The sequence below is a fragment of the Macrobrachium rosenbergii genome, chromosome 46 (assembly GCF_040412425.1).
Source record: "Macrobrachium rosenbergii isolate ZJJX-2024 chromosome 46, ASM4041242v1, whole genome shotgun sequence".
Classification (NCBI taxonomy): domain Eukaryota; kingdom Metazoa; phylum Arthropoda; class Malacostraca; order Decapoda; family Palaemonidae; genus Macrobrachium; species Macrobrachium rosenbergii.
Genome location: NC_089786.1, coordinates 51,761,656 through 51,774,195, shown reverse-complemented (window position 1 = coordinate 51,774,195; position 12,540 = coordinate 51,761,656). Strand labels below are relative to the sequence as shown.

The window sequence follows — 12,540 nt, the reverse complement described above, 5'->3', positions numbered from 1 at the left end:
TTTAGCCAAAAATGCTTCATTTTAACCCAGAGAATTAACATGACTTTGGGTATTGAAAATGGATATCCCACCACATTGCATGAATAAAAACACACACACACACACACACACACACACATATATATATATACATATATATATATATATATATATATATATATATATATAATGTTAATATATTAGAGTAGACACAATGATAACAATTATATGAGGACTTCTGCAAATTTTTTTTTATTTTTACAAATGTTCATTGAGATAATTTAGCCAAGACAAAGTTCATGACAATCTTGCGGCACCCCTAGGCACTGCCTGTGGTACCCCAGGGTGCCACGGCACCCAGTTAGAGAATCACTACTTTATACCAACCGAATGATGGAATATCATACCTCTTTAGTGACAAATAAAAAGCAATCTATCAAGTAATCCAGGTCTACACATAATCTCTTAGTGTCAGATTTGTCAGTCTGATGGAGATTGAAAATGGGTGGTCTTTTTAGAACCATATATTTTTTAATTTACATTTTTAGGTTAAAATCATATCTGTATATAATAATTTTTGTCATTCTACAAGAACTCCTAAAGCCTTTTAGATTGAAACCATATTTCAGTATATTCATTTTTACAATTCTACAAGAACTCTACAGGTTTTTTTCTAGAAATGGTTTAAATCTCAGACATACCTATTACATTTCCTATTTCTATAAATTGATTAGGGGAACAGGGATATTAAATAAGGAATAACTTTTGATGCAAATATAGTCTAGCAGTTATTTTGATGATCACCCGTCCATCCACCGACCAAGCCCAACGTTGCTCACGCTACTGGTCAGAAGATCAGTGGCTTAGTGGTGGGTTGGAATTTATTCATTAATGAATTGTTTTTTTTTTTCTTTTCATATAAAAGAAGATAAAACAACACGATTCTATTTTTTGAATATATTTAATTTTGTTAGGTTAGTATTTTAGGATATACTCAGTTATATCCTAGGGGGTATGTTAGGGAGGTATAGTGGATATAACAGGATATATTCTGGGATTTAATGATGTGGTAAGTAAGTGTCATAGATGTGATGACCTATACTCAGTGATATAACGAGATGTGTTGGGATATACTCCTTAATATGTTGATGAGCCATATAGCTTTCATTGATGAGCTGGTTTATATATGCTGGTGTATAACCAGTGACACCTTAGGCTATAATCACCAGCACGGTAAGTTATAAAATACCTGTCCTAGGTACCTGTGCTAGGTTATAACAGATGTGGTAAGCTTTGTCAGAAGATATAACATGCTGATGTAAGGAGCTATACTCATTGCTGTAGTGATATACAGAGCTGTACTCAAGGGATATAACAGTTTGCCAATTCACAGCCTATAATACTTTATAGCACATTAATATGCTTGCGTGTACTTAACCAGTGGGTTATATAATGAATTATACTCAAGCTGTAGTGATGTACAGAGCTATACACAAGGGATATAACAATTTGCCAGTTCACAGTCTATATACTTTATAGCACATTAATATGCTTGTGTACTTAACAAGTGGGTTATATAATGAGATATACTCAATGCTGTAATGATATACAGAGCCCTAATCAAAAGATATAACAATTTGCCAATTCACAGTCTATATACTTTATAGCACATTACTATGCTTGTGTGTACGTAACCAGTGGGTTATATAATGTGTTATAACACGGTTATAATCATGTGTTGAACTGTGGTCAATAACGTTGTATAATATCTCCTAGACGTATGCTTCTCACAATAACAAAAACGTCTGTGGTTTATAAGGTGTTATGAACACGTAGGAATGTATTGGAGTGTATGAAATATGTATTCTTGGAAATTATGCCTAGTTTGTTTCTCACCTAACTTCCAATCTTTCAAATGATTTTATAGTAAAAAATGACCCGAAGTTTCTTCGGCGCAATCGAGTTTTCTGTACAGCGTATAACGCTGTGTGAAACTCTCAGCCACCGACCATGAAACTCTCAGCCACGGAACCATGAATCAATCAGCCGCGGGCCGATGGTGGCCTGTGTTGTTGGAACCTATAGCTTTGCCAGACGCAAGATCATGGCTAACTTTAAACTCGAATAAAATAAAAACTACTGAGGCTAGAGGGCTGCAATTTGGTATGTTTGATGATTGGAGGGTGGATGATCAGCATACCAATTTGCAGCCCTCTAGCCTCAGGAGTTTTTAAGATCTGGGGGCGGACAGAAAAAGCGTGGACTGACAGGCAAATAGCCATCTCAAATTTTCTTTTACAGAAAACTGAAAAGGCGAATGTTCATGAACTCTTGGAAACAAAATTAAGGTAAATTTTATCATTCATTTTCATTAGCGTTTCTTCATATAAAAATGTTTATTTATAGATATGTCTCATACCAAGGAAGACAGAAAAAATTGAATGTTTTGAAACAAAAAAAACCTTTATTGGTTTCTGTAACAATAATGTCCTGGAACCGAGACAATATTTTCAGAAATTGGAATTTTTGAGGATTTCATTTGAATTCGGCAACTAAAAAAACATGGTTGTGCTTGAAGATGTAAATTTTGAAAAAAAAATATAATTATAATATTTGAATAAGTAATGAAGTAAAGAATTAAAATGTTCATGAACAAAACTGAATAAAATTAGAAAACATAAAATATTTTCTTGCACTTGAAGATTCAGGAAAAGGAAAACAATGAAGAAGAATATTTATGATCGAAAGCAAACCTAAAACTTCCACCAGGCCCAAACTTCCTTCGTCAAACTTCGTTCCTGACGAAGTTGGTCTTACGAAGACGGAAGTAGAAATAAAACCCCAAAAAACTGCAGCTTTGAGAACAATGAAAATGAAGAAGAATATTTATGACCGAAAGCAAACCTAAAACTTCCACCAGGCCCAAACTTCCTTCGTCAAACTTCCTCCCTGACGAAGTTGGTCTTATGAAGACGGAAGTAGAATTAAACCCCCCAAAAAACTGCAGCTTTGAAAACAAGGAAAATAATGAATCAGAATATTGGGATCGAAAGCAAACTTAAAACTTCCACCAGGCCCGAACTTCCTTCGTCGAACTTCCTTCCTACGAATAATGATCCCTGATGAAGTTGGCCACGACCATGAAGCCCTCGAAGGTCTCTTCTCCCGAAGGGATGATCTCGGTGGCCGGCAGGACGAACCCGTAGTGACCTTTGTCCCTGAGTTCCAGGGTGTAGGAGTACTTCACGCCGGCGACGCCCTTGGCCCAGTCGTCCGATCCCCCGGCTGCTTCGTCTGTGAAATGGCAGATAAATTTCTGTTAAGAGGTATGGTCTGTAGGGCTTGTATCCTAGTGTCCTTTTGTTGCCCAGGCCAGAAAAGAAGGAGAAAATTTGAGAATAAAAGGTAAAAATTGCCTCACAAAAGTAAGATAGTTATAAGAATGGCAGGTGAATTATTTTGAGAAATGCTCAGTGGGGCTTGTACCCTAATGCCCTTTTGCTGCCCAGGCCAGAAAAAAAGAAAAAATTGAGATAAAAAAAGAAAACTAGAACTTAATTGGAAAAGTGCCTCACAAAAGCTGGGTAGTTATAGGAACTGGGGAAAGAAAACAAAGGCAGGTAGAGAATTCCAAAATCAGGTTTTTCATATAGAAATGTTATTATTATTTGTATTGATGTTAGAGATCAGACAAAAAGGGGAGAATATAAACTTGTGAGAAATATACTAAATAAAAAAAAAACAAAAAAAAAAACAAGAGAATGGCGAATAAAGATCATTGCCAAACCATTTCAAGCAATTGTCTTATATATTCATATTACATAGGACCTAATGAATTTTATAATGTATTCTATAAGGTATATAAAACATTATATATACTATATATATATATATATATATATATATATATATATATATATATATATATATATATATGTGTGTGTGTGTGTGTGTGTGTGTGTGTGTGTGTGTGTGAAAGTAATATATGATATAATATAACACGATACGAATCAACATACGAAAACGCTTCCTCCACACTTACAAAGAACATGGGTAACAGACCCGACTTTGTAATGTTTGTGGTGTACTCGAAATAGGGCATCGGCAGCGTCCTGGGCCAGGCTATCCTGTGGACGAAGAAAAAGATGTTAACTGGCAATAACAGACCTTTGAGAATGAGGGAGAGAAAGAGACAGAGAAGAGGCTTAGAATAAAAGAAAGATGGGGAAGTATTTGCATGACAGACTGTACTTACTTGAAAGTAGCAGTTGGAAGCAAGCAAGATTGCTTGTAAGCATTTCTGCATTCGCCTCATTTGCGTGCTTCATATATCACTGCGAATGCATTAAGAGAACTACTGAATATCCATGGAAACCATAAAAATGACGTTAGATTGAAAAGGAAAAAGAAAAATAAGAAATATTTTGTTCAGACCTCTTTTTCGAATAGGTCTTCGCCAGTTAGTGCGATAAACTCTACGGGATGAGTTTGCCATGTTTCATTATCCCCGCGCATGAAAGGTAATTGAAATGAATACGTGCACTTGAGAGAGAGAGAGAGAGAGAGAGAGAGAGAGAGAGAGAGAGAGAGAGAGAGAGAGAGAGAGAGAGATTTATTCTCATTCTTCTTCTTTTTGCTCTTCCTGTTATTGTTTTGAATGATTTCAACCATTCATATGAGAAGTAAAAAATAGGTTTCTTTTTAGTGATCGTAAATTAGTCTCCGGAAAATGCCCTCTCTCTCTCTGTCTCTCTCTCTCTCTCTCTCTCTCTCTCACGCATCCTGCTTACCAAATCTCTCCAGTCCTCAGGGAGATCGGAGGTGTATCCCCAAGGGTAGAGCAATAACTGTGAGTACGAGTGAAAAGTCAGGTAAGCCTTCAGGTTGTCCTTGAACCTCAAAATCTGATCTCTGACGACCCTCATCTCCACCTCCGAAAACGCCTCTGGACCAGCGTATAAGTTAGAACAGGGGTCGTCCGATGCTCCGACCTCTGGGAACGCAGAAGGAGTCAGAAAGTTCCTTTTACTGAAGGGATGTCTTGTGAAATATTTCATTTTTGTATAGCATGGGGATGTTTATCTTGTCTAGTTCTGGGAGTAAGGAGGAAGTGAGGGAATTCCCCTTCTGGAAGGAAGTAGGACCCCATTTTTTTGTAGGATAGTAGAAGATCTACTCAGGGCTGAAGCTCATATGAATTTTAACTTGTAAATTATGCATAGTATACAAACTAATTGAGCTATGCAAGCTATATCAACAAAAGCTGCTATGCAAGGTCTGTAAACTACTGGAGCTATGCAAGCTATATCGACAAAAGCTGCTATGCAAGGTCTGTAAACTACTGGAGCTATGCAAGCTATATCGACAAAAGCTGCTATGTAAGGTCTGTAAACTACTGGAGCTATGCAAGCTATATCGACAAAAGCTGCTATGCAAGGTCTGTAAACTACTGGAGCTATGCAAGCTACATGACCAACAGAAGCTATGCAAGCTATGCAAGGTATATAAACTACTGAAGCTATGCAAGCTACGCTAACTAAAGTTGATAAACTACAGAAATTATGGAAGCTACATGACCAACAGAAGCTATGCAAGCTATGCGAGCCACAGCGGGCATCCGTACCCATCCAGTGGAATGCCCAGTTCCGGTTGCCATCAACCCCCTTGCAGCCTCTGGCCGAATCAGTATCAGATCGAGTCTTGCGCCACAGACGCTCCTGAAAAAAATATGTTTGAAAATCAATGTTTTCTTTATTAATTATTATTATTATTATTATTATTATTATTATTATTATTATTATTATTATTATTATTATTATTATTATTATTAGTTGAATTGTATTATGACTATGGCTGTGTCATAGTCTTGATTATGATAACCTATTGTCTATAATGGTTTTCTGAAAATAAATATTAGAAAAAGATGGAATTTCAACTTTTTGAAATTGCAAGGAATTGGGCGTTGATGAAAAATTAACGTTTGCAATTAGAATATTTTTTTTAAAATGGTGAATCTTGATGATTTTATACAGATATGATTTTTTTCGGATCGAATTTTGGAAAAATAACTCTTTATTAGTGAAAGGATAATATTCGGATTTAAATGAAGAGTATTATATATAAATATATTTATATTTATATATATACATACATACATACATACATATATATATATATATATACTTATATGTATATATACATATATATATACATATATACACATATACATATATAGAAACATCTATAACCTATAAAACTGATACCCACTGCCACCAACCCTACTCACATCTGTAAACGAGTACTCATACCCGTCCGGATTAATGACGGGCATGACGTAGAAGTTGACCTTGGAAAGGAGGTCACTGTAGATGACCCTATCCCGGACGAGCTCGTTGATTATATAGGTCACTACTGCAGGCGATATCCACTCACGTGCGTGCAAACCTGGAGGAGGCGCAGGAGGGGGGAGGGCGTTAACTTTGAGGTTTTAAGGCAATGTAGAAAAGAAAGTTTTATGACGTTTTCTGAAATCTTGACGCCGAGAAGGATGCTAATTGCAAAGCTTTAGAACTCTGTTGATGCTTACGTTTTCCAGATTTGTAATTAATCATGATTTTTTTTTAATTTACTACATTGTTTTGGAACTTTGTTGGTGCTTACGTTTTCCTGATTTGTAATGTATCCCTTTTTTTCAATTTACTGCATTATTTTGGAACTCTGTTGGTGCTTACGTGTTCCAGATTTGTAATTAATCCTTTTTTTAAAACTTTACTGCGTTGATTTGGAACTCTGTCGATGCTTACGTTTTCCAGATTTGTAATTAATCCTTTTTTTTTAAACTTTACTGCGTTGATTTGGAACTCTGTTGGTGCTTACGTGTTCCGGATTTGTAATTAATATTTTTTTTTAATTTACTGCATTATTCTGGAACTCTGTCAATGCTTACGTTTTCCAGATTTGTAATTAATCCTTTTTTTCAATTTACTGCATTGTTTTGGTACTCTGTCGGTGCTTACGTTTTCCAGATTTGTAATTAATCCTTTTTATTCAATTTACAGCATTGTTTTGGAACTCTGTTGGTGCTTACGTTTTCCAGATTTGTAATTAATAATTTTTTTTTCAATTTACTGCATTGTTTTGGAACTCTGTCAATGCTTACGTTTTCCAGATTTGTAATTAATCCTTTCTTTTAATTCACTGCAATATTTTGGAACTCTGTCAATGCCTACCTCCATCAACGAAGATCCCGGGATTAGTGTCGGGTCCAGAACCGAGTCTAAACAACTTCATAGTCCTGCCCTCGTAACTGGTGCCCACATCCTCAATGCTGCAGAGGTCAGGGTATTCCGTGGCCAGGGATTCGAGCCAAGCCATGATCTGGTCGTAGGGAAACTCTTTAGTAGGATGCTAATATGATGTTATAATCCTTCCACTTTTTTTTCTCAAGATATTTGAAGCGCGCCTGCATATTGCATTTCCTAATTTGCTTGTTTATTGATGTGACGCATTTGTGTAAGGTTGGCTATATCTAGTAATATCTATCTATCTATCTATCTCTATGATATATATGTGTATATATATATATATATATATATATATATATATATATATATATATATATATATATATATATATATATATATATATAGGCATCTCGATATTTACTCATCCGTTTATTTGTTATTTATATAGAATATTGGTTATATCTATTTACTATTGATCTCTCTCTCTCTCTCTCTCTCTCTCTCTCTCTCTCTCTCTCTCTCTCTCTCTCTCTCTCTCTCTATATATATATATATATATATATATATATATATATATATATATATATATATATATAAATACATATTAATTTTTACGTTTTTTCGTATACGAGAATTCCACCCTAAGGAAGCTTATTTAGAAGCCCATGACTCACTAAGAATAATAATAATAATAATAATAATAATAATAATAATAATAATAATAATAATAATAATAATAATAATAATAATACCCCGTCATATCGGTGGTAGGAATTCCAGTCCATACTGGACTGACGGTGGGCCTCTGCCCTCTCCTGGGCGATTCTGCTCTCTTTCAGAAGATCTCCAACATTGCCAATGTGGACTGAGAAATCCAGACCGAGCCTCGCCAACGTCTTCTTCAGGACTGGAAGCTGGAACGCCGTGGCCAGGATGTCTACCGGTCGCCCTGGAAGGAAGGTATTTTGTTATTAGTCTTGAAATTAGTTTGGCAAGACAGTTTGTAGAGGTAATTAAGTCAAGTTGATCAGTTATTAGTTTTCTGTATAAGGAAACTATTGTGCCGGCTTTGTCTGTCCGTCCTCAGATCTTAAAATCTACTGAGGCTAGAGGGCTGAAAATTGGTATGTTGATCACCCACCCACCAATCATCAAACATACCAAATTGCAGCCCTCTAGCCTCAGTAGTTTTGATTTTATTTAAGGTTAAAGTTAGCCATAATCGTGCTTCTTGCAACGCTATAGGATAGGTCACCACCGGGCCGTGGTTAAAGTTTCATGGGCCGCGGCTCATACAGCATTATAGCGATACATCGAGAGATAGATCTATTTTCGGTGGCCTTGATTATACGCTGTAGCGGCTGTACAGGAAACTCGATTGCGTCGAAGAAACTTTGGCATATGCATGTGTGTTTATTTATATTTATATATTCACATATATATATATATATATATATATATATATATATATATATATATATATATGTGCTTAAAAATAAAACCATACATTTTCCTTACCTACGGCTCCAGGCTCCGTCCAGAAGTCATACACATTCTTCATGAGAAGTCCTCGTAGATAATGCAGCTGGGACTCATTTTCTGGCGTCGCCCGAAGCACTTGGGCGCTGGAATATTATCAATAATGTTTGAGAAATGTTAAAAATCAGGGTCCTTTATTTAGTTTTCTGTAAAAGAAAACTATTGTGCCGGCTTCGTCTGTCCGCCCTCAGATCTTAGAAACTAATGAGGCTAGAGGGCTGCAAATTGGTATGTTGACCATCCACCCTCCAATCATCAAACACACCAAATTGCAACCCTCTAGCCTCAGTATTTTCCATTTTATTTAAGGTTAAAGTTAGCCATGATCGTGCGTCTGGCAACGATATAGGCCAGGCAACTACCGGGCCGTGGCCAGAGTTTCATGGGCCGCGGCTCATACAGCATTATACCGAGACCACCGAAAGCTAGATCTATTTTCGGTGGCCTTGATTATACGCTGTAGCGGCTGTACAGAAAACTCGATTGCGCTGAAGAAATTTCGACGTATTTTTTTTTTACTTTTTTTTCAGCATATGTCTTCTTGGGAGATGGGAAAAGCCATGTTCTACTATTATCGAGGTGGGATGATAGATGATAGATGATAGATAACTAGATAGGCAGGTAGGACATAATTCTAGATCAGTTCTGAAATTAATAGTAATTATTATTTATTATTCTGATTATATCAATCTAGGTAAAAACTTTGGTTCTGTGAGTTTGGAGGTTGGGAATAAAAAGATATAATTTATGAACCAAAATTCATAATTCTTAAGATGTATATGTATATATATGTGTTATATATATAATATATATATATCATATATATTTGCATATGTATATATATGTGTATATATAAATATGTATATATATATATATATATATATATATATATATATATATATATATATATAAAAGAGAGAGAGAGTACGTTTATATTTGTACTTATATATATATATATATATATATATATATATATATATATATATATATATATATATATATATATATATATATATATATATATATATATATATATATATATACATACATACATACATACATACATACATACATATATACTGTATATAAATGCGATATGAAGTATTTAGGACGAATATAAACGTACTCTAAATGTACCAGTTACTTCCAAGAATTTATGAACCAATCATCTGAATTTTTGAAATAAATTCAGCCACGACTCCAGAAGCGATAAAAAAAATAACTTACCCAGCATAGTCCTTCCTCGGCTCTCCGTAGGAGACCCCCACCAAGAGAAAAGCCACAACAAATGCCAAGGACCTCATGATGGCAACCTCTCCTGGAGAGGCGAGTCCTTTTTATGGGCTCGGCACCGCTTTGCAGCTCGAATTTTGCCTTCGTGGATGACAGTCAGTCCCTAAAAAACGACTCTCGCAGCTTTGCCTAATCGGATTGGTTATCTTTCATAATCTCACTCGGGTTTGTTAATCTGGCTGGTTCAGTGCGAGCATTGGTCGGGCTCTGATACGTAATTAGGCAGCCTGCGGGTGTTCTCATGGGGCCTTCCAGTCTTACTGGGGCCGAGGGATTGGTGGTAGGCCTAGTTAATGCAACTCTCTTGCCTCACTATGTTATCTTGCGAAGCTATAATTGAAAACTATACGTTTGAAATCTTGCATCGCCAATGCTGACCATCCTCATTGTAAAAAATACTAGCAATACTATCTCCATATTCAGCTATCATTGACACTGCTTACTTTTGCGTTCATACCTTCTAGCAAGACCAGCGTTTCCCCTTCAGAACGGAATAAGAAGAGATGCAGGCTCCTAAGTATCTGTAGTAGCTTTCATTTCCATACTTTTCCATAAGTGGATTACAAGTACATTAGCCACCTCGCTTTCTACAAATTTTGTCTTCAATCTCATAACGGGAGTAACACACCTGGCCTTTTCTCACGTACTCTGATTTTTCTTCTTCAAACCACATTTACTACATCAGACACGAAGTCAACTTTTGCCCCTCCACTCTGCTTTCTCTCCTTGAAAATACACGTCCGTTTAAATATCGAATTTCTCATCTTCATCACATCACGTCCATCCAAAATGACCAGATATTTTATTCTCAGTATTTGTGCGATGTTATTAAGCATTATGAGTGCACAAACAAGGCAATTATACCAGTTTTTACAATCATTACCTCTGCACAGAGCAGAAGTGATGCCATTTTTCTATTTTCATCTACGTTTTACTCAACTCTTTTTGTCATTGTTTGAAGTATTCTTAGAATGCTTCAAACCTCTGAGATATGATTTCAGAGGCCTGTCAGTCGTTATGTTTACATCTGCGCATTTTGTGCAGGACTTCTGGTCACACTTAGACAACATTCTTTAGCGGAGTCTGATACAAGTGACTTTCTGGCAACCATTACTTGAGTTGCCAACTATTCATTTCCACGACAGGAGCGATATGCCCAAATACAGAAAAACACACAAAAAATATAAAAAAAATAACTATATTTATAAACTGTTTCATAATGACGAGAATTTTCCCGGATTATCTAAAGTGAGAAACATGAATGCCGTTGTATCGCCTTTTTCTTCTCCTCCTCCTCCTCCTCCTCCTCCTCCTCCTCCTCCTCCTCCTCCTTCTTCTTCTTCTTCTTGACAAACTAGTACTTCCCGAGTGTGGGAAACAAACACTTGTTTATCAACTCTTGTTGTGCTTGGTGGATTTTATTTCTTTCTTTATTTATTTTTTGTTTTGTTTTTCTCGTCATTTATTTGTGTGTTTTAACAAATGTAAACATAAGGCACAGACACACGTACACATAAACATACACTCACGTACACATACAAATATACGTATGTTATATGTATGTATATGTATATATATACATATATATATATATATATATATATATATATATATATATATATATATATATATATATATATATATATATATATATATATATATATATATATATATATATATAGAGAGAGAGAGAGAGAGAGAGAGAGAGAGAGAGAGAGAGAGAGAGAGAGAAAGAAAGAGAGAGAGAGAGAGAGAGAGAGAGAGAGAGAGAGAGAGAGAGAGAGAGAGAGAGAGAAAGAAAGAAACAAATTCAAGAATTTAATAGGAAGACGGTTTATCATTTTAGAATCAGACGGCTTTATACCAGCACATAACCTTCTTCATAGTGAGCCAGGTAGTTAAGCAACATACCAAAAGGAAAACAAGACCCTGGTGTGGACCTGTGGACTCTGCCCAACCAACGAAGACGCTTTTAAAAGTGACAGCTTTTTCTCAGGACCGAGTTTCAGGAGAATCTCACATTTGAGAGATGAAAGGAGTGATAAAATTGATCATAAATTTTCTTTTACGCCAAGGAGATACAACCCGATAAATCAATTGGAATGTAGGCTGGCCTTGCCCTTGGTTTACTTCTGTTTTTTTATTAATGCCACTCTTATAATAATAATAATAATAATAATAATAATAATAATAATAATAATAATAATAATAATAATAATAATAATAATAATAATAATAATAATAGCAGCAGTAGTGGCAATGATATTGGTAGTCAATAATAATAATAATAATAATAATAATAATAATAATAATAATAATAATAATAATAATAATAATAATAATAATAATTAATAATAATAATAATAATAATAATAATTATAATAATAATAATAATAATAATAATAATAATAATAATAATAATAATAATAATAATAGCAGTAGTGGCAATGATATTAGTAGTCAATAATAATAATAATAATAATAA

General features: G+C 35.0%; 1 protein-coding gene across 1 annotated transcript; it reads right to left on the bottom strand.

The window, feature by feature from the left end:
- Positions 1-2,421: 2,421 nt before the first annotated feature.
- LOC136830333 (carboxypeptidase B-like) lies at positions 2,422-11,116 on the bottom strand. Its single transcript, XM_067089773.1, has 9 exons — positions 9,990-11,116; positions 8,742-8,848; positions 7,976-8,172; positions 7,209-7,356; positions 6,266-6,423; positions 5,603-5,696; positions 4,770-4,972; positions 4,022-4,106; positions 2,422-3,273 (listed from the first exon to the last, which is right to left on the bottom strand). The coding sequence occupies exons 1-9, from the start codon at positions 10,064-10,066 to the stop codon at positions 3,083-3,085; spliced, it is 1,260 nt and encodes a 419-aa protein (XP_066945874.1). The 5' UTR covers positions 10,067-11,116; the 3' UTR covers positions 2,422-3,082.
- Positions 11,117-12,540: the final 1,424 nt, after the last annotated feature.